The sequence below is a fragment of the Lolium perenne genome, chromosome 5 (genome assembly GCF_019359855.2).
Source record: "Lolium perenne isolate Kyuss_39 chromosome 5, Kyuss_2.0, whole genome shotgun sequence".
NCBI lineage: Eukaryota > Viridiplantae > Streptophyta > Magnoliopsida > Poales > Poaceae > Lolium > Lolium perenne.
The window spans coordinates 220,271,311-220,294,339 of record NC_067248.2 but is presented as its reverse complement, the minus strand read 5'-3'; the positions used below and the strand labels follow the sequence as shown (position 1 = coordinate 220,294,339).

Sequence of the window (23,029 nt, the reverse complement as noted above, 5' to 3'; positions counted from 1 at the left end):
TTCTCGTTATTTTTACATCAAGCTTCTCAAGATATCAAGATCAAAGACTAGCAAGATCATACAAGCACTCTCCGGGACTCAAGATTACCTGAAAAACTTCAAGATGATGAATTCAACAAATGGAACAGTTGTACATGGAGGGGTGTCAGATGAATGGTTAGCGTTATACCTAGGCTTGAAAAGAAGTTCGTGTTACTAATTTTTTGATTTATACCCCTGCTTTTTAAAGCTGAAATGCCTTGAAAACAATGTATTTTACCATCGAGGCCTTCCCCCAATTTTGTTCCCCTATAGCTTTGTTCGATTTGCCACCCCCGCCCCCTCCCTCATTTGTTTTCCGGGCTCATCCATTGGTCTCTTAGCAACGTGCATGATCGTTTGGTCATCCCGCATCCGCACAGAGCCTTATCATTAGTTACCCAACGCGTCAAAGCTATGTATACATCTGGTGGAAGACATAAATGCCCAACTCAACCATCAATACAAACACTTGATTCCTCTCAAGTTTGAGTTCTCAAACAGGTTGGTAATAACAAGTGAAGCAAATTGGCAGTGTGGGTCTCTTTTCTACGTCTTCCACCGTACTATAGTTAATTATATAGCCTACCAATAGCCATTGAGCATCTAATACATCTCGATCATTAAGGCGACAAACAATTTGATACTCCTACTTACCATTTTTTTTAAATGTTAGGTGTAAATATATCTAAATTTTAATAAATCTTAGACAACTTTCATGGATACGCAACTCTCCATGCCGGCCCCGCGGCTGCTAGCAACACCTGGAGAGGTGGTAACAGATGGGCAAGCTGGGGTTCTTTTTCCTACTATTCGTTTCCACCGTACTGGCAGTATATTATCCTATCTACCAAGAGAAGTTGATTACTTTGACTACTGCTTCCGGGATCGTGGCAATCAAGCATCTAATCTCTATCTCGATCGTTTGAGGCGACAGAGAAGCTTGATACGCATGCTTATTATACCATTTCAAAAGAAACTATGCTCAGACCAATTAGATTATACGACACTACTCAAGTCTCCCAGGCCGGCCCCACGGCTGCTAACAACACCTGCTTAATCACGTTGCCCGGCCAGCCGCGCGCGATGCAGAAGTCAGGACCTGAGACGGTAGTGAACTCACAAAAATACTGCAGGGTACGTGGGCACCTCCCTATTTTTTTTTATTTTTCACTACTCAAATATGTGATAAAAATTTACCCCAATAACTAAATATAAAATGTTTTTTCGAAAGATTTTTAGGGTGGGCAAGACAGTGACAGTGAACTGCGCATTAGTATGCAATGTAACAGTGGCAGTGGAGTAGTAACTTACGACAGAGGGTTTTGACGCAGAGGGAGGGAGTGTCGTGTTGGCCCCGGCGAGATGACTGAGTACAGTACGTGGTCACTCAATTATCGGCCCGGCCGTGACGGCGGCGCCTACGTCACGCAAAGGAAACGATATGGTTCCCTCCCGTTCGTCCACCGCTAGGCGACGATCGGCGAATCAATCTTGCGTGGGCGGACCCAACCGCTTGACCATTAGCTAGTAGCACCCGTGCTACGTGATACGTATACGTATCCCTTTTTTTACATGGATGTCCGACAGGAAAATCGTACTCCCACTTCGACCACGCGCGCGTGCTTGGTGTGCGGCGTACTGCATGCTGACATGCACAGGTCAATAATGCATCATCCACACTGTGCGCCTGTATATGATTGGCTCGAATCGATCGAACCGAAGGAATCACTGCGGCTCCAAGCTCTAGCTAGATGGCAGACCGGAGAGCCAATCCTACGGGAGGTAGGCAGTATCCGGAGTTCCGGGCTGGGCAAGGCAAGACGACGCGAGGTAGCAGCCTAGCAGCACTGGAGCTGGACTGTAGCTAGCTGACTCGAGCGTCCCCTTCTTGCCTGCCTTGCCTGCCTTGCCACTATATACACGAGCAAGCACTGCCCTGTCCAGCCTCCAGGAAAGTTTGAGGTAGCTGCTACACAAGAGAGAAGAAACATACGCTAGCGAGATGGAGACCGAGTCGGAGAGGCGGCTGTTCGCGACGGAGACCCTCGGTGGCAGGGCGGTGTACAGGCTCCACGCCGTCACGGTGTTCGCCGGGATACTCCTGGTGCTCTACTACCGGGCCACGCACGTGCCGGCCGCCGGCGAGGGGAGGGTGGCGTGGCTGGGCATGCTCGCGGCGGAGCTCTGGTACTCGGCCTACTGGGTCATCACGCAGTCGGTGCGGTGGAACCCTGTCCAGCGCCGCCCCTTCCGCGAAAGGCTCGCCGCCAGGTACCTTTCTCGCCTCTAGTGTGTGTACCCGATGACCGGCCGCCGGCGGCCGGCGTGCCTTGCAGAGTTCTGCGTTGCACGTACGTGCTGCTTCTTTTGTGCAGCGGCGCATGAAGAAACCTCTCGGTCTCACCAAGTCCCCACAACGCTTGCCCGTGATCAACCTTTTTTCATGTCCTTCCTTTCATTCTTTTCGAGATCTATTTTTACTCTCTGATTAGCATAAACGAGTTCTATAGTACAGTAAGATCAGCCGAGGAAGAAAGAAACAAACCTTAGCCACGTGCATGGCAGCGGTCAGCTAGTAAGTCCAGCGACCTATTCAAAATCTGCAGCAGCAGCACCAGCCAAACAAAATTAATCACGTACAGCTATGGTGGCCAACAAGCACTCGTCTTTGTTGCTACCAACACCAGCAGTGCTTGCTTGTGCTGGATAGCTTCCAGCCGCCAAGGAAGAAACAAACCTTAATTAGTAACATGGCAGATATATATAGACGAAAATTAAATGATAACCCCTGGCCTAGCAGCACAAGTACTCCCTCTGATGTGTGGTCCTGCACAAACACACAATATCAACACGGCGACAATTTCCTTTTGGTTATTCCCGATTTTTCGGATCCATGTGTGTGTATTCGTTTCTTTTTTTTTCCGCGAGAAATCCACCTATTAATAATCATCAATGGTAGTACAAATAGCCCAAAAAGTAAAGAAAATTACAAATTGGTACTCGGACCACCTAGCGACGACTACAGACACTAGCACGAGCCGAAGGCGCGCCGCTGTCCTCGCCCCTCCATCGCCGGAGTCAGTCAAAGCTTGTCGTAGTAGAGCTTGTTGTAGTAGACAGACGGGAAGTCGTCGTGCTAAGATCCCAAAGGACCAGCGCACCAGAGCAGCAACCATCGCCAATGATGACAACCGTGTAGATCAGAAGAGACTGACATGAAACCACACCAACAAACACGAAAACCGACCGGATCCCAGGAGATCCGACGGGCACACAACTTCACGCGCCCTCCATCAGCGCTAGATGCACCACCGGAGCGGGGATAGGACGGGGAGGACCTTATTCTGAATTCAGGATGTAGCCGTCGCCTCACCATCCCAAAGAAGAGACTGAAAAGCAAACTAAATTAAGAACAGAAACTCCCCGCCGGCGAGGAACCGTGGTCCGCCACACCTCCAAGGCCCCAAGGCCACCGGAGGCGGAACGGACCGGCGGTATCGCCGGCGAGGAGGACGGAACCCTAGATGGGTTTAGTGGCTTTTTCCGCCGCCGCCTCCTGTTGTCTTCCCACGTACCGGTTCATGTGTGTGTATTCGTTGGTGACAAAGGTTGCCTCAAACATATAATCAATCATGAGAAAATGGAGTCGATGGTGACGTCCACTATAATGATCAGTGGTGTCATCACGCATCACAAAACGCAGTACCAGTAATCTACCATAATGTGCTCATCGAAGATAGCGTTGGTGTCTGCTGATACCGATGTTCTACCCTGGCTATCTTCTTATTTAATTATCGGAGCAAGTAGTATTATAGAGAAATGCATTTAACAAGTCTGGAGTATGACTATATGGCGCACATCAACCCAGCAGATCAACATCAACTAGCAGAATTTATACTTCAGTAGGTTGATTGATCCCATCGTCAAAAAGTGAACCACATATTGTTGACCTGTCATAAGGTTAAGAGAGCTATCTCTCTTTTAACAGAGATGTTTGGTGCTACTGACCTCAGAATCTACATAAACAACAAGATCCAGCAATTTCTGTGGCTAGCTAGCATTGAGTGGAGCGGGCCAAAGAAAGAACTATCTTTCTTTCCGCACATTTCACACAACTTTGATGCTTTTGAAATTAAAATACAGCAAAAAAAAGCTCCTCTTCTCTAAAATACTACTCAAAGAAAAATAGTCAGATTGTTAGAAATGAAGATCGCCTTGAAGATAATATGAAAGGCCAAAGGGCATTGATTCCAAAATGATAGGCGGTCGCTAACTTACAAGGTAAACAAACAAGAAAAGTGGACCCAGTTCAGTTAGACTAAATCACGTGATCGTTTGTTGTAACAACTCCATTTTAACACCTCAAGCCTTGCCTGACTCCAGAATCAACCCTACATGGTAAACTTTACTGTAACGGTCAAAACTGAATAAGAAACCAGGGACCTAAATTTTAGAACTGAAGAGTGTATAATGCCAGCTTCTATTTTTTTAAGAGATTCTTTTATTTTTGGACATATATGCAAATATTCAAACATATATTTCGCACACCGAGCATTAACACGGCTAGTATGTCATTTGCAAGGTACGGGGAAAGGCTACCTTGCGTGGATATCTTCGTATGCACTGCAGACCCACAATCAGAGCCACCAAGTCTTGTCATCTCCACCATCCTATCGCTCATGGCATATGATTACCCAGCTGAAAAATTAAGTGTTTATCTTTCTGACGACGGAGGATCGGTTCTCACTTTCTATGCTATGTGGGAGGCCTCCTCATTTGCAAAGCACTGGATACCATTCTGCAAGAGATATAACATTGATCCAAGGTCACCAGCTGCTTACTTCTCAGAGTCAGATGGGCGTCAAGATTTGTGCACCCCAAAAGAATGGTCACTTATCAAGGTAAGCACATAGTCCAAACATATGTTTTGGACACCTGTAATCAAATGGCTATTGAACAGGGAATGAATTGGCACATATGTGGCTACATTAGATATTGATAATTCAATATTAAGAATGTGCAACCGATCCAAAGTGCTCAAATTTTGGCAATGCAACTGATAAAGAAAATGGTGTTCCATCTTTTGGGCAGGACATGTATGATGAAATGACTGAGCGAATCGATACAGCTGTCATGTCAGACAAAATTCCTGAGGAAATCAAAGCAAATCATAAAGGATTTTGCGAATGGAATCCAGAAATTACCTCCAGAAATCACCAGCCAATTGTTCAGGTATCTTCCTTGTCCTCTAAATTGGAGTAAAGGTTTGCATGATTCTGGAGTAAAACACTTGCGTGTTATTTGGAAGTTTGAAGTTCTGAAGTTATTTCTTTTGCTAGATTCTGATAGATGGCAAAGATCAGAATGCAGTTGATAATGAAGGAAATGTGCTACCAACACTTGTGTACATGGCGCGCGAGAAGAGGCCTCAGCACCACCACAACTTTAAAGCTGGGGCGATGAATGCTCTGGTGCACTCACTAACCTAGCCCCATAATACAAAGTAGACAGTTTATTATAAATAATCATTGTTTCCATTAGTAATATACTCATTTCCTTATTCCGATTCTTCGCGACATACTAGTTACACCATATTCTAATTCATAATTTTGAAGTTTCTAATGAAGGAATTTTTTTGTTTCCACTACTGTAGTTTTTGCCCATTCTTGCTCTTGCCACTCTAAACCTTGCCATTTTGCTTTTGCCACTGCAGTTCTTTGTAATAAATCAAGTATTACAAAGAACTGCAGTGGCAAAAGCAAAATGACAAGATTTAGAGTGCCAAAAGCAAAATGGTCAAAAACTAGTGTGCTAAAAACAAACTTTTCCCACCAATAAACAACATTGATGGAAATCTAACCAAAATGTTATGATGTGCTTTATTTTCTTTTGAGAAAATCATTGTATACAGTTGACACCCTAATGATCCGTTTCATGTCCTTGTATCATCAGTTCCCATCAGAAATTTCCAATTATCTGACAGTTGAGAAAATGTATGAATTTTCATTTACCCAGTCTTTTGTGAAAGAAATGTGGTAAAATCGTATTTAAAATACATCAGTTTTACATATAGACAATAACTTATTCATGACTGTCAGATACTGGTACCATTTACTTGCTAACCAAGTAAATTTTATTCCATGAAAGGTTAGAATGCTTTCATCATAATAGAATTCTACCAAGTGTGCTAATTTTTCTATTGAAATGCAGATAAGAGTATCATCAGTGATAAGCAACAGCCCAATCATCATGAATGTGGACTGTGACATGTATTCCAACAACAAAGATACGATCAGAGATGCACTGTGCTTCTTCCTTGACGAAGAAATGGGCCACAAGATCGGATTTGTGCAGCACCCTCAGAGCTATAACAATATGACCAAGAATGATACATATGGGAACTCCATGCTAGTCATCAGTAAGGTCAGCATTATCAAATTGCACTTTCAGTGCCACTCTCATGTTTTCTATAATATGGAGAATGATTATGCATGTTCTGGAACTAACATATCTACTCAATCTAAAGGTGGAGCTGCGTGGTTTCGATAGTGTAGGTGGCCCTCTGTATATTGGCACTGGATGTTTCCACAGAAGGGAGATCCTTTGCGGAAGGAGGTTCACAGAAGACTACAAGGAAGACTGGTACCGAGGAATCAATGACAAAATACAAGAAAACATATATGACATTGAAGAGAAAGCGAAGTTGTTAGCAACCTGCACATATGAACAAGACACACAGTGGGGAGATGAGATTGGGCTAAAATACGGCTGCCCAGTGGAGGATGTAATCACCGGATTGGCAATACATTGTAGAGGATGGGAATCAGTGTGCAACAGTCCTACAAGACCAGCGTTTTTGGGCATAGGTCCAACAACACTTGCTCAGACACTCCTGCAACACAAGAGATGGAGCGAGGGTAATTTCTCAATTTTTCTTTCAAAGTACTGCCCCTTCTTGTTTGGGCATGGAAAAATCAAGTTAAGTCATCAAATGGCCTACTGTATCTACGGACTATGGGCACCCAATTCACTCGCTACGCTATATTATGTTACCATCCCTTCACTAGCCCTCCTGAAAGGCACCCCTCTTTTCCCACAGGTAATGATTCATAATACTGTGGAAAACCCACACCTGAGTTAACTATGTTTTGTGAGGCTCAAGAACAGGTTAAATATGGTTTGTATTAGAACTAATACAAGTATTCATTTGTCATTCAGATTACAAGTCCATGGATCGCACCCTTCTTATATATCTTCTTCGTGAAGAACATGTACAGCCTATATGAGGCATTATCATGTGGAGAAACGTTGAAAGGATGGTGGAATGGACAGAGAATGTGGTTAGTCAAAAGAATAAGCTCGTATCTCTATGGAGTCATTGACACCCTCCGAAAGTTACTAGGTCTGTCACAGATGACGTTTGCGGTATCATCAAAGGTAAGTGATGAAGATGTATCCAAGAGGTATGAGCAGGAAATTATGGAATTCGGGTCACCAACTCCAGAATATGTGATCATTGCTACTATCGCGTTACTCAACCTCGTTTGCCTGGTTGGAGGGCTTCGTCACATCATGACAGGTGGCTGGAATGTACTCTTTAATGTACTTCCCGCCCAGATCTTTCTCTGTGAGATGCTAGTGATCACCAATATCCCATTCTATGAAGCAATGTTCCTAAGGAAGGACAAGGGTCGAATACCATTCTCAGTAACATTAGCTTCTATTGGCTTTGTGGTGTTGGTCTGTCTGATAGAGATTCTGGTACCAATAGTTTAGGGTCCTGTAAGAGGCATTGGTCTCTAATAAAGTATTAGGTATAATCCATGGTTCTCTTGAGAAATACTTATCTGATAAATTTCATGTGTACATGTATGTATACTCTACCTTGAGATGATCATGTGGCAGTTGTCAAGCAGCCACATAATATTGTGCTACTCCGCATCTTTATGGTGTAGTCTGCCCACAAAGACGACCTCAGCACCATTTTCTATGATACAGCTTACTGCATGCAGTGTAAGAAGCAATATAGAGATCGCAGAACGCAAATACCAAACTCCTCTAAGAGACTGATAGAGGAAAGGGAATTTCTCGAACATAAAATAGAATAAATATTAGGGCCGCGACCCCGGAGGCGCAGGTCCACTGTTTCTGTCAACCTCTTCAGGAGAAAACACACACATCTTTCCTTGCTCACTTGAGTGTCCCACTCTCAAACAAGGAACAATGAAGAAGATTGTGGCTTAGCCCTTATGGTTGAAATATTTTTCATTCATACTATTCCTCTTCTCTCCAATCTTCTTATTGATCTTCTCCAGGGCTCATTTGGAACACGGGAATTTTACAGGGATTTCACATGATCGAAACTTTGGAGAAAGTTTTCTTTTGAGCCCTTTGGAACGCAGGAACAGGAAAGGGATTCCCATGGGATAGACTTCCAGCACTTCACAGTTTCGTAGGAAAAATAACATCCAGTCTGACTCAATGGAAAAATTCCTGCACAGACTGGAACTTCGAGCCCCTACTAGCGCTGCTTATTTCGCTCTACACAGCGCTACAAAGATTTACCCTGCCTGCTGAGCAACAGAATAGCCTATACTACACTTGCTCGGCCTGAGTACAACACCTCACCAAGAAAAGAATCAACAATTATTGATTTGAAATTCAAAAGCTTTCCAATGCATTTCCTATCCTGCAATTCAAACAGCTACTTTGCATCTTTCCTCTGTTTTGAGTTCCTGTAGGATTTGAGAGGTATGATGACATCTCAATTCCTGGATATTTCCAGTTCCTACATTTTTCCTATCCTGCGTTCCAAACGCGGCCTCAGTTGCTACAAATTACTCTATCCGTCCCAACATGTAGCTTTGGCTACGAGTGCTGGACAGAATTGAACTGCCCTGCTCGTTTGCACCTGATGCCTCTACAACATCCTTAGCAGATTTGCTGGAATCCACCTCTTCACGGCTGGTCAAGCCTTCTTCAAAAGATTGACCTGGCGCTTCACGACTAGAATCCACCTCTGATGTGTTGTCGACATGATCAAAGCCTCACGCCTGTAGTTCTCGCTTTGTTTTTTTAACCTGTTTTTTTCTTAGACACGCTCTGTCCAGCCTACTGTAACTCTATTCTTTGTACTCTAATCGCAACAAAAGAAGCATCGCTGCCTTTCGTCAATAAAAAATTTAGCAAAGACAAAGCAGTACGTGCTTTTAGGAAGGGAAATGTGTATTGTTTTGTCAACTCTCTCGGAGTTGAGCCGTTCGAGAGAGCTCCACCTGCTTTCGCATAATTTTTATTTCCAAGGGGAATCTAGTAGGGTAGCACCATAGCAGGGGCTGGGAGCCTTCCAAAAAAATGTGTGCTTTCGTTCAGCGGCCCCAGGCCTGGGAAATTTGAGAGAGACGATGGAGAGAAGGCAGCTCTTCGCGACGGAGAGGGTGGGCGGCAAGGGCGGTGTACAGGCTCCACACCGTCACCGTCACGATCGATTCTGCCCAGCAGTTTGGGACTGACGAGAGAGAAGAAACAGAGGCCCGGCTGTGAGATGGAGACGGACCGCCGGCTGTCTGTGACGGAGAGTTTGGGTGGCAGGGCGGTATACAGACTCCACGCCTTCACGATGGCCACGGGGATACTCCTGGTGCTCTGCTACCGGGCGACGTTTGTGCCAGCCGCCGGCGAAGGACATCTGCCACTGCAGAGCTTCCTAGTTTTAAAATCCGGAAACTTTGTACAAGTGGCATTAATTAAATTTATCTTCTTTTAATGCAAAGTTAGTCATGTGAAAACGATGGAGCTGATGGTGATGCATATTTGGCCTGTTATATATTCAACGAGATATCTTAAAGTAGAGCAAATGCAATTAGCAAGTCGGGAGTGTGACTCAGATTTGGTACATGAGCCCATCAACACCACACATTCAAGAAAAGAAATAGTCAAATCTAACAAAAGAAGCACTCTAACGAGTTATTTGCATAGATAGGAGTTTTTCTATTCTAATTTTCTGAATGCTGTACTATATACTTCTAATTACCATCAGTTTTATTCATATTGTACTTCAACAAGATGGTAGCCAATGAGTTTCAAACCCCAATAATACTTAAGTGCACTGCGAATCTACATTTTAGGCTACCTTTGAAGTGGTGCGGGCCAAAAAGAGAACTATCTCCTGTTAACAATTTAAACAAAAAGTTTGATGCTTTTGAGCTTTGAGTCCAGTACAACTGTACAAGGGTCTCTATTATTATTTTTTTCGAGAAAACGCAAAAAGCCTTTGTGTTTCATTTCATTGGATAGATAGAAGGTTTACGGTTACATGCCCCCTAAGAGGCGATACAACACAGAAGGAACAAAAAGCGATGGACTAGTGTACATCCCAAGTCTGAGGGAGGATCAGGCGTAGCCCCTGCGCTCCTGCCCTTGCCCATAAGGCAGCCTCCTCCTTGATGTTGTTGACGACGGTGCTGATGAAGGGTTGAGCTCCATTGAACACGCAATCGTCAAAAGAAAATGGTTTTGGTTCGAATAATGACTGTCAAAGATAGAAGGCAATACTAAGGCCAAAGGGAAAAATTCAAACTGGTGGGAGGTCACTAACCAAAAATATAAGGCAATATCAAGGCTAAAGGTCATAAATTCCAAATGATTGGAGATCACTAACCTAGAACATGAATAAATAAATAAATAAATAAGCCGGTCCAAGTGGCCTTTTATATCTAACAAAAGGTGTATGGATGATAAAAGTAGGGGCTAGATCGCGGGGTCGTTTCTTGTAAGAAAAAGTCCATTTTAACACCTCAACTCTTACCTGATTCTGGAATAAATCTTCAACTGATAAACCAGGCAGTTCACAGTCCTACCTGCCGGAAAACAGAAAAAAAAGTAGGGGTCTGCTTTGATAGTTGAAGGGTGCTTTCAAGTGTATGGGCCTACTGTTTCCGGACATATACGCCAGCATTAAAGCATGCATTTCCCCCTAGCTGCGCATTAACACACTTACCATGTCATTTGAGGAAGGTACGGAGAAAGGCTACCTTCTGTGGATATCTTTGTATGCACCGCAGACCCAGATTCAGAGCCACCGAGTCTTGTCATCTCCACCGTCCTATCGGTCATGGCATATAATTACCCAGCCGAGCAAATAAGTGTGTATCTTTCTGACGACAGAGGTTCAGTACTCACTTTCCATGCCCTCTGGGAGGCTTCCTTGTTTGCAAAGCATTGGCTACATTCTGCAAGAGATATAACATTGAGCCAAGGTCACCAGCTGCTTACTTTTAAGAGTCAGATAGGCATCAAGATTTGTGCACCCCAAAAGAATGGTCATTTATCAGGGTAAGCAGATTTCCCAAACATCCTCTTATTTCAAACATGTGCAATCGAATGCCTATTTAACAGGGAATGACATGACGCTCACAGGTAACTAGATTAGATGATGATATTATGGAGGTTACACAGCCTATCCATAGTTTTCAACTTTTGGCATGGTGCAAACATGTAGCTAGATTAAATACTTTTTTCATATTTTGGACATGACATGTATGAAGAAATGACTGAGCGAATAGATACAGCTGCCATGTCAGGTAAAATTCCTGAAGAAATCAAAGCAAATCATAAAGGATTTCACGAATGGAATCAAGAAACTACCTCCAAAAATCACCAGCCAACTGTTCAGGTACCTTTCCTGCCCTCTAAATCTGAGTAAAGATTTCATGATTCTGGAGTAAATAACTTAGATGCTGGTTGGGAGTTTTAAGTTCTGAACTTCTTTCTTTTGCTAGCTTCTGATAGATGGAATAAACGGAAATGCAGTTAATAGTGAAGGAAATGTGCTACCAACACTTGTGTACATGTCCCGAGAGAAGCGACCTCAGTACCACCATAACTTCAAAGCTGGGGCAATAAATGCTTTGGTGCACTCACTAACCTTGCCCCTTATACTAAGTATACAATTTACTGTTAAGCTCGTAGTTTTGATTAGTAAATGCCTATTCTCTTATACTGATTCTTAGCATTGTACTGGTTGCACCATATTAGAAGTCATAATTTATTTCCAGTAAAGACCTATGTTAGACAAGAGTTACCAAACTACACAAATGATGTAATGTGCTTTCTTGTCCTTTGAGAAAATCATAGCATAGAGTTGACTCCCTTATAATTCACTTTGTGTCATTGGATCATCAGTTAACAGAGTTGAGGAAATACAAAATCTCCCCTTCTCCAGCATGTTGTGAAAAACTGCAATGAATGTACGCTTAAAAATGTTGGTTTTGCATATAAATATTTATTCACCACTGCTAAACACTAGTACCAACTACCACGTCTGTCTTTATGGTACTCCTAACATTTTCAACATCACGCCAGTTAAATTAAAAATGTTCCATGAAAGGTTGAAATTCGTTGACCATAATGAATTTATTTCTAAAATGTGTAATTTTTTTTATTGAAATGCAGATAAGAGTATCATCGGTGATAAGCAACAGCCCTATCATCATGAATGTGGACTGTGATATGTATTCCAACAATTGCAATACGATCAAAGATGCACTGTGCTTCTTCCTTGACGAAGAAATGAGTCACAAGATTGGATTTGTGCAATAACCTCAGAACTATAGCCCTTGGTGGACAGAATAGCTGACAAACTTCCGACCTGGCGGGCATCCATGATGCCGCGGGCAGGGCGCTTGGCGCTAAGACGCGCGGTTCTCGCTGCTATCCCTTTGCACCAGCTGATGGTGCTAGGCCTCGACAAGAAAACGCTAAAACAAGTTAACAAGATCCTACGCGGGTTCCTTTGGGCTGGCAGGGCAGACGCCAATGGTGGCCACTGCCACGTTAACTGGGCAAGGGTGTGCCGGCCGCAGCGGTTGGGGGGGTGGGGATCCCCGATCTAGCGCGCACCGCGATTAGCCTGAGGGTGCGTTGGATTTGGAGGATGCGTACAGATCCCTTGCGACCATGGCGCGGGCTCAATATGCAGTTCTCGAAGGTGGAGCTGGATGCCTTCACAGCCTCCACCTCGATGGTGGTGGGCAATGGAGAATCCGCCCTCTTCTGGGAGGACAGATGGCTGGAGGGCAGATCCATCAAGGAGATGGCGCCTGAGGTGTACGCGCTAGTACCTAAACGCCGCAGGAAGGCGCGTACGGTACGGGAAGCACGGGAAGCGCTTGCGGATCGCGCCTGGATCCCCGATATTGCTGGTGCGCCAAGCGCCCTCGCACTTTGGCAGTACGTGCAGCTATGGGGGAAGCTCAGAGACATACATCTGTCTCCGGACCAGGATCGGCTGCTTTGGCGCTGGACGAGGGATGGTCAATACACCTCTCGTTCCTCTTATGACACCCTCTTCCAAGGGGCCATCATCTCAGGTTCCTGGAGGTTGAATTGGAAGTCTTGGGCGCCGCCGCGGGTGAAGTTCTTCATATGGCTGGCTTGCCTAGACAGATGTTGGACGGGTGAGAGACTGGCGCGACGTGGTTTACCACATGCGCCTAGGTGTCCGCTCTGTGACCAGTCGGTGGAAACCATGACGCACCTCCTCACTGGGTGCTCCTTCTCCAGGACGATTTGGTATGAGGTCCTCTCGTGGATTCGATCCACCTCAGGTCCTCCCACAGTTGAGGGCGACTTCGCGGAGTGGTGGTCGCTGGTGGTGCGGACCGCCCCTCGCCAGCTGCGCAAAGGCACCTCGTTGATAATCATGCTCACGGCGTGGTGGATATGGAAGCACCGGAATGCTGCGGTCTTTGACAACGCACGTCCGTCAGTGGCATCCTGTTCAACGACATTTGTTCTAAAGCGCGGCAATGGGCGGACGCGGGGGCCCGAGGTGTTCGCCAACTCCTCCCCTAGGATAGGCTCTCTTTCTTGGGTCGAGTTGTATGGCGGGGTGTGTCCTCTCGAGGACTTGTAATTATAACCTTCTTTTCTATCAATGCATCGAAACGCAAGGCTTTTGCGTTTTCGCGAAAAAAATACCCTCAGAACTATAACAATTTGACCAAGAATAACATATACGGGAATTCCCACCAAGTCACCAATCAGGTCAGTGGTATTAAATTGTAGCTCCAGTTCTGTTCTCCATGATATAAGTAACCATTATCCAGCTTGTTCATTGTGCATGTTCTGACACTAACATAACTACTCAATCTTAAGGTGTTGATGGGTGGTATGGACAGTGTGGGTGGCCCTATGTATGTTGGCACTGGATGTTTCCACAGAAGGGAGATCCTTTGTGGAAGGAGGTTCACCGAAGACTACCAAGAAGACTGGAAGAGAGGAACAATGGACAAAACACAAGAGAGCATAGATGAGATTGAAGAGAAAGCGAAGTCTTTGGCAGCCTGCATGTATGAACATGGAACGCTGTGGGGATATGAGATTGGGTTGAAATATGGTTACCCAGCAGAGGATATAATCACCGGATTGGCAATACATTGCAGAGGATGGATGTCAGTCCATAACAATCCTCCAAGGCCAGCATTTCTGGGTGTAGCTCCAACAACACTTGCTCAAAGGCACCTCCTTGTTCCCAGAGGTAAAATGATTCATACTACTACACTAGTAAGAAAAGCCTCATTTTAGTTTATTATGCTTTGTATTAAAACTAACATGATGCTCCTGTGTCATTCAGATTACGAGTCCATGGATCACGCCCTTCATGTATGTCTTCTGTGTGAAGAACATGTACAGCCTATATGAGGCATTATCATGTGGAGACACATTAAAGGAATGGTGGAACTGCCCGGAAGTTACTAGGACTGTCGAAGATGGCATTTGCAGTTACAAGGTAAGTGAAGAAGATGAATCTAAAAGGTACGAGCAAGAAATAATGGAATTTGGGTCAGCAAGTCCAGAATATGTGATCATTGTAACTGCCGCATTACTCAACCTTATTTGTTTGGTCAGAGGGCTTAGTCAAATCATCACAGGTGGCTGGACTATACTCTTGAATGTCTTCTTCCCCCAGCTTATTCTATGTGGAATGCTAGTGGTCACCAATATTCCATTCTATGAAGCAATGTTCATGAGGAAGGACAAAGGCAGAATACCATTCTCAATTACATTAGCTTCTATTGGCTTTTCGACGTTGGCCCTCCTGATACCAATAGTTTAAGGTCCCACAAGAGGCATCAGTGTCTAACGAAGTAGTATATTTATGGAATTGTGTTTCTCTTGAAATACACTCCATCTGATAAATTTCTAGACGTACTTCTATGTATGATCATCTACCTTGAGATTATTGCTTGTTACTGCACAAGAAGAGACATAATGCATAACAAACTTACTTTATCAGATAATTTTACAGGGCCTAACTAATAGACAAGCTCAGGTATCCGGCAGGCTCAACTCCAGGTACATCTAGCTCACAACACATATTACTGTGGCACTCAACTTCAAAATGATAGTGTGCCTATAAGGACGGCCTCAGCATTATCTTGTCTACGATACAACTTACTGAATGCAGTCCAAGAAGCAATATGCACCGCAGAGCGCATAAGGTTATCCTCCTCTAAGAAACTGTAGGAGGCAAGAGAAATCATATAGCATGAGTCAGGTAAACATCTTGAAGGGGCAATTCAGTTCATAGAAACGTTAGGAACATATTTGTTCTTTTAGTTCTGCTTATCACATGCTCACCTAGTTCTAGGAGTCCTAGTGCAATGACCGGACAAGACGAGCAGCAAATGCCCCATCCAGAGTGTGTTTAGTTGGAGTTGAGGAATAGAAACCTTCATCTGTGATAAATTCTGCAGGAACATATCCATGTACACTCTGCGGGATAAACTCCTGTAGCATATCACAGTAGAATTAATATACAACATGATTAGCCATCTGCGAATGTTGGCTAAAATGCAACAACAGAATATAAACAAAAACGTTTCATTGTGATTCTTTTGATTGTACATCTGTATAACTGATCTGAAGATTAGTGAACATAACCAACTGGCAAGGTTGCAGAAATGATACATGCTGTTCAGTCAAAAATAAAACAAGTGCTACAGAGAGTGAAATGTGAACTTTTTAGAGAGGTCAATGTGAGAGTGAAATGTGTAAACTTTTTGGAGAGTTCAATGTGCATGAAAAGCTATACAATTTGTTAAACCTGCACTAGTAGGCTAACATATAGTTGGGAATGAGGATCAATTCTTAGTTTAAAGATGAACTAGTACCGGATGCCTCTGAACAAAAGCAGTAATCCGGTTCTCGTTTTCTTCATGATCAATGGAACATGTACTGTAGATTAGTACACCACCAGGCTTTACCAACCTGTAAGTGAAGTCATTGAAAGTAATCTTAGATGCTGTCAAGATGAATTTGATTTCGTAAAGTTTTAAACTTGTAACAGAACGAATCTCACAGTGACGCTGAATCAAGGAGCTCATCTTGCAAACATATCAACTCCTCCAGATCTTCAAATTGTCGATTCCAACGCAAGTCTGCCCTCTGGGAGCAGAAAAGGGTGACTTTAGTTCATCACAAAATGTGCCAACTTGTAATTCCAGATTCGTATTTTAGTACATTGCTCAGTGGCGATGAAATTTTTGGAAAAAGTGAACTTAATAAAGAGAGCTACCTTGGAAAGGACGCCCAGCCCAGAGCATGGAGCATCCAACAATACCTTGTCATATTTGGCAGTGCTTTCCTTCTGAAATATAATTCTATATGCGCGTAAGCATCCTTAGCATGTGTAGATAAATCATTACACATGAGTCCATAACAGCCGAAAGCCGTATTTCTATCAAATATTTCTATAAAATAATTTCACTGGAGGTGCATTATTCTTGGATATATGGGACCTTCTCTTACTTCTCCAACCTTTTTATCGATTAGGAACTATGAACTTGCTTAAAATCTTACAGCATATAGTCGAAGATCACCGTGGACATCAGTGATTATATCATCAAGGTTGTGGCACTTTGCTGCCTCCATGAGAATTCTCAAGCGACCTTTGTTTATGTCAAGAGCCCATATCTTCCCTGTAACGGAGTATATCATAATGTGAAGTCTAATAGTGTTAATAAGATCAGATCTGGTAAAACTAAACTATTTTGGACTTGTGAGCATTATTTGCTTGTCAGTGTTGAATATATGCCTTCACAAATGCTAGCTTCAAGTGGAGATGAAAGGATGAAAAATTTCTTCTAACCAATTAACTGTTAAATAGCCATCAGATACTACATTTGAAGGACATGGATATACTACATTGGTTGATCTATATCTGACAAATAAAGTTAGTGATGACCATGATAGCCACTGGTACTAGGTCATAACAAACAATGTTTGCCAGCAGCCCAGCACCCCAATAAGGCTGTTAAGAATAACATGTGAAAGGTGATTCATTTGAGCATTTGCTCACATGTTTTTAAAAGAATCATAACATGCTAACAAAACACATTATAGAAGATAGATGCATGGCCAGAAAGGAAAAAATAAGACACTAGCACAGGAAGCTCCTACAGTTCTCCAGTTGCAATATCAAAAGAAAATCAAACCCCCTCATTCACTCACCTTGTCCTGCCAGTCGGGATGCCATGAACAAAGTTTTGCCGCCAGGTGCAGCACAACAATCCATGATTGTTTCGCCAGGTTGTGGATCGACCACAGACACAACAAGACCTGCACTAAGTTCTGTGAATCTTAGTAAGAGCTGTCAAAAACTTTCTTCAATGAAACTTCCCTTGTTACCAAGACATGGAACCATATAAGGAAAGGGTAAATATTTAACTTTATGGAGTGTAAAGCATAAGAGAGCCAACAGCATGGAGTTGCAGTGAAAACCGTTTCAGTGTCATGATCCCATTTAAAACAAATAAAAGGATATGCTTGGTGGCAATAACGTTTGTAACTTGCCTGCGCTCTCATCCTGCACAGCACACATGCCTTCTTTCAGTAATCCAGCTTGTAAGACTGCCTGCATGGAAGAAATTAAGATATCAAGATACCAGCCAGTATCTCGAGAAGCATTAAAAGAAGTGTACACTTAATGCAATTAGAAAAAGTCAGAGTTTCTTATGGCTAGAAAGCAAAATGGGAAATCGGCAGACCCACAAGTGCTGCACAGGGTACTTCTTGATTACAAATGAACTTGTATGATATATACATCTAAATTTTCTAAAATGAAATGCATGGTGGGTAATAGTGCTCCATAGTAATAGCATCAAACTAATATCTGAAGATATGAGAAATGCAGAGTTATCCTTTCCTGCTTACTACAATAATAACATCAAACTGCAGTATTTCAGGTTTGTTTCTTAAACATCCATTTTTTATTAGCTCTTAGTGTCTCACTTCCTTGGACTGAAAGTAAGCTTGGTATCTTGTTGTCCATGTTCAGTTTAGTAGGCTTCAAAACAGTGCCCTTGTGTAAGCATATAAACAAGGTGTTTCAAGAGAAATTAAGAGGATATGAATAGAGCACATTGGTCTGGCAAACACCAGTTAAGCAGTGAACACGGAGCTATTCAGTTTCCTCACCTGCATGCCCTCACGAATGCGGACAAATTCATCCATAATTGACTTTTCGTAATGAACCTACACAAAAGAAAATCGAGTGATGGAACTCAATGCAAATACTCAAGTCAGAGTACGACCCCAACATGGATAATTCCTATGTAGCTAAATAGCATGGATTTATATTACTCATTCTGGCATTCATGGATATAATACTAATGTCATCTCAGTCCAAAAGGGGTCTACAGATTGTAATTGCGGACCATACCAACACACCCAAACAAATACATCGCAACCGGCATGTCTCTATCATCAATATACACTCATGGAGCATGGTTCCCAAGACAGTATACTCAAACCTTACAAATAAATAGGATTGAACTAAGGTACTAAAAATAATAACAGAAGTACCTGCAAATCGTCCAATCGGTTAATAAGGTCATCCCTTGTATAGCCATTTGTTGTGTTCACCCTATGGAACAAAGATCAGTCAACCAGGAACACATGCATGAACATGGCAGGTAATTTGCAGTTTGCGGAAGAGCATAAGTTAAAACCTTAGACTGAAATAAGGGTCACTGTTATTCCAATCCATCAATTTTAGAGCTTCTTCTTTTCCAAGAAATCGAATCCATCTTCTCACCATCCACTGCAAAGAAGAAAACAAAGTACAGTTTACAAAACATACAGTATTTGCTACCAATATTCTATGTTATGCTCTTAAGAATCGCCAGACAGAGCAAGTACATTGAACTGCCCATAGGTGCATTACCCTAGTTAACAAGGACATTGGTTGACAATGGGGAATTGGGAATGAGTTCAAGTGGAACGTTATCAACAGTACAGTAAGTTTATTGATTACCCGGTCAAAGAATTTGACACATTAGATCAAAGAAAAGGAAGTCGACTAAGACTCAGGAAGTAAAGCAAACTTACAACAGGATGAGAACTAAAGTTTAGGAAGTAAAGCAAACTTACAACAGGATGAGAACTAAAGTTTAGGAAGTATAAAGCAAACTTACAACAGGATGAGAACAAAAGTATAGGAAGTAAAGCAAACTTACAACAGGATGAGAATAAATTATGGAAAGTGCACGAGCTTGGGCACGATCATCACCTTCTATCTTTGGAAGAGGAAGAGAGTCCGTCTCCTAATTATAAAAGCAACAGAATGATGTTAAAGGCTTACAGAAATCCTACTGACTAGTCTCAGTAGACCAGGTTTTACCTTCAGTGATAGAAGTTTGCGCAGAATTGCGTTCACCATGTTCCCGGCACCAGGCCTTAAAGCTACTTTCGCAAGTCTTACATTCTAAAGTTGGTTTTGCAGGACAAATATCAGGTCAATTTAAAAAAAAGAAGATGCGCAAATAAGTTGTCTAGTAATATAACTCTACACTTCAATAGAGCTGACAACAAAGGTGTAATAGTACATGTCAAGTTGTGAACCTCAAATAACAGACACACCAAGTTTCAGAATCAACATATAACGAAGATCAGTATGCAACGTAGATCTTCAAAAAATTAAAACAGGAATATAACCACATAATCCTTTTTGGGGGATTTGCATGTAACATACTGGCTCTTATAATAATAAATTATATCTAACATACTAAATAACTAACAAAGAACAGAAACATAGCCATCTACGTCATTTAACAAAACTTCTAAGTTATAGAATGATCAGAAAATAGTTGCATTATTAGCTCCGTATTACATCTCCTTGTTCTTTGGAACTTAACAGAAGGAGATCACTTCAATTAAGAGATACCCGTTGCCGCATTTAACGTTCTGGTCAACTAAAACCCAAACAAAGGGGTAACTTAATTTCAGTACATGTCAAATTGTCAAGTAGTATCAGCATACCTCATCAACAACTGCATAAGCTGGTACATTAAGTTTGAGAATTTCAAAGAAGCCAATTCGCAGTATCTGAAATCAGAAGTGCTAACCTTCAAATATATTACAAGCACGACTTAACTTTTATTATGGGTATTCAATGAGATTATATGCTATATAAGAAGTATAGGACAAACCTGCAGCAGCAGTGGTTCCATTTTGCTGAACACCTTCTCGTCACTACAGAGTGACATGATAAGAAAATCGATGTAGCGTTTCCAACGTACAGTTCCAGCTACTATGACAGTAACCTAACAATCCAAGCATAAGAGAGTCAGAAGTTTGAATTCCTACGAAGGCATATATATAGAGGCGGTCTTAGGTTTGTTATACTGTGATAGTGTTACTGAGCCATTCGTAGAGAAAATCAAGAAACAAAGGTGAAAGATAGTTAGCTAAATGGTCATCAAATAAAATAACACCATTATGCCACCGCGACAAAAGAGTTGTGTTTCTCACACCATCACATTTCCCAGCAAAAACCCAACATTGTTGGCTCCGAACAAATTGAAAGTCATAAACAGAACAACCATTTCAGCATGTGCGATATGTAAAGTTTACCAGTCTTATATCCCTGTCATCCAAATTCCGTGTACTGAATCCTAACGTCCTTTCTACATAGCCCATCTCATTCTCCGCAGAATCGTTTGCTTTCTCATTTAAAAGATCAACAAACGCCTTCCCCTTGTCAGCTCTTAGCAACCTCACCGCAGCAACTGCTCCAGCGAGGCAAATGCACAAACATTATGAACGATTAGAAAAAATCCAATAAATTAGATCATCGCTCGCCAGTAGAGATTCATACAAGTAAACCAAATAACATCAGAAAAATCATAACATTATCATTTTACCTGCTCTGTGATGCGAAACCTCGAAATTAATAATTGGAGCCTTATTTGTCCCTATGAGAACACGGATAATTGGTAAAAGCGAGCAACTATAAGCTATAGTATTTCAAGCGGTGCTATGTACCTGCTCCTTTATTAGAGAATTTGGGATCGAGCTTTGGAATTCCACTAATCCCTGCATAGAGTAAGATATTTGGATCGGTCAATCAGACCAACAAAGAGATGAAGTGAGATAATATTGCATTTGCACTAGGCAGAATCGATATTGTAGTTTGTTTGATCTGCGCCAATGCACACATCTTTTGGATATTCTCCAAAGGAGAAAAGAAAAGGAGAGATATGTCAAGCGTACATTGAGTAGGGATAAGATGAGAATCCGCATTGGTTGAGACTCTGAGTCATTATATACTAATCTGTTGCACATGTAAAGTAATCTGAATACATCCTAGTAGCATTAGCATGTGTCACCTGCTCGGCGAGGTGAGGACTCCGGATCATCACGCTTCCAAACCCTGCCCCTCCCTACAGAAAATGGAAGTTTCAAAGGTATTCATCAGATGAACTGCATTCAGAGTAGTAACTGACCAATCAGGCAGCACAAAATTAAGCTGCGACATCAGTTCCCCCATTGTACCTGCTCTGCTCGGAGGCGCTCCCGTGTCGTACCTCGAGGCCATGCTCCTCCCTTCCAAAAAACAAACAGCGAAACAGCCCCCAATTAGCCGCAGCTACGCAAACAAGAACCTGCAATCCCGTGGAAAAGAAAAATGCGGAGTGACTGACGCACGCACCTGAGCTGCTGCGCGCGACGGAGCTGGCGTCCGCGGAGAGGTGGAGCGGCGAGCCGAGCCGCGTGCGGAATTGCGAGAGGGCGAGCGCGTTCCCCTCCATTCTGCTGGGGTTTTGGAGGGAGCGGGGCGTGGTGGAGGGTGAGAGAGGAGATGGCGACGAGGAAGAAGGAAGGCGACGGTAGAAGTAGAAGAGGATAATATGAGCATGGGCCTGGGCCGGGCTCGTCTTCGTGGAGGCCCTGAATAGTTTTTTCCTTTAAATGGCCCCTGAATAGTTTGGTGGCACACTGTTCTAAGACGTTGGTAGCTTTTTTTCTGAAAAACAGTCTTTTCAAAGATTTGTTTGTTTTCTCTATATAATTGCGACACGTGGAAGGTGGCAGGTTGCACCTGCATTTATTTTCGAGATATAAAATTTCAAAATAAAATATCTTTAGAATGGTTCCAACCGTTGCATTTCCCGCGTCGAGATTTCAAAAATAGATCTTGCGTCGATAGGTTTCGATGAAATTCATATTAGTACTTCTACATCAGGTACCTTTGTTCTCCAGTTTTTTGTGTGCTTGTACTCAGTTCTAAGTGTATATGTACTCCGGTTTTTAATGTACTACCTTCATCCTAAAATAAGCGTTTTAGTTTTATCTAGATACGAATAACATATTTTAATCGTAGATACATCCGTATCTAGAAAAAATTGAGACACTTATTTTTGGACAGAGGGAGAGGGAGTACTTCCTCTTATGCATGGATAATATGCCGCTGATCTGGTAATGACACGTTGCATAATTAGGGAGGTAGGTGGCAGAAGAGTGGGAATTCCCATATTTTGGGGTTCTTGTAGCTACTAAATTTTAAACGAAAATATATTTTGAACTGTTTGTCCAAATTAAGAACAATTTATACCATTGCGTTCCCCGCGTAGGGATCTTTAAAATTAGAACTTGTATTGGTAGGTTTCGATAAATTTTGTATTTGTACTTCTAAACTAGTACACCTATAATTGATTTTTATGTA

The 23,029-nt window shown here is 42.6% G+C and overlaps 2 protein-coding genes and 1 pseudogene across 14 annotated transcripts; 2 read left to right on the top strand and 1 right to left on the bottom strand.

The window, feature by feature from the left end:
• Positions 1 to 1,773: 1,773 nt before the first annotated feature.
• LOC127301983 (cellulose synthase-like protein E6) lies at positions 1,774 to 7,955 on the top strand. The gene is made up of 7 exons (XM_051332307.2): positions 1,774 to 2,296; positions 4,608 to 4,922; positions 5,113 to 5,253; positions 5,361 to 5,492; positions 6,232 to 6,444; positions 6,548 to 7,120; positions 7,240 to 7,955. Exons 1-7 carry the CDS (start codon positions 2,024 to 2,026, stop codon positions 7,795 to 7,797), a joined length of 2,205 nt encoding a protein of 734 aa, XP_051188267.1. The 5' UTR covers positions 1,774 to 2,023; the 3' UTR covers positions 7,798 to 7,955.
• A 1,610-nt stretch (positions 7,956 to 9,565) lies between these two features.
• Positions 9,566 to 11,725, top strand: LOC127304110 (cellulose synthase-like protein E6; annotated as a pseudogene).
• Positions 10,246 to 22,241, bottom strand: LOC127301985 (uncharacterized). Of its 13 annotated transcripts, XR_007852555.2 has the most exons (25): positions 22,016 to 22,232; positions 21,859 to 21,909; positions 21,693 to 21,746; positions 21,349 to 21,399; positions 21,228 to 21,278; positions 20,938 to 21,092; positions 20,514 to 20,627; positions 20,344 to 20,409; positions 19,706 to 19,789; positions 19,542 to 19,628; positions 19,035 to 19,126; positions 18,889 to 18,949; positions 18,502 to 18,558; positions 17,878 to 17,938; positions 17,536 to 17,643; positions 16,885 to 17,003; positions 16,601 to 16,672; positions 16,385 to 16,470; positions 16,197 to 16,293; positions 15,664 to 15,813; positions 15,482 to 15,543; positions 11,203 to 11,252; positions 11,021 to 11,125; positions 10,829 to 10,880; positions 10,246 to 10,552 (listed from the first exon to the last, which is right to left on the bottom strand). XR_007852555.2 is itself a non-coding variant. In XM_051332309.2 (21 exons), the coding sequence occupies exons 1-20, from the start codon at positions 22,113 to 22,115 to the stop codon at positions 15,679 to 15,681; spliced, it is 1,701 nt and encodes a 566-aa protein (XP_051188269.1). In that variant the 5' UTR covers positions 22,116 to 22,232; the 3' UTR covers positions 15,293 to 15,543; positions 15,664 to 15,678. The 13 variants fall into 13 exon arrangements, 2 of the variants coding, with proteins under 2 accessions (XP_051188269.1, XP_071676408.1); XR_011745515.1 differs by adding an exon at positions 11,668 to 11,717 and having other exon boundaries at positions 10,246 to 11,125; XR_011745518.1 differs by having other exon boundaries at positions 11,055 to 11,252.
• Positions 22,242 to 23,029: the final 788 nt, after the last annotated feature.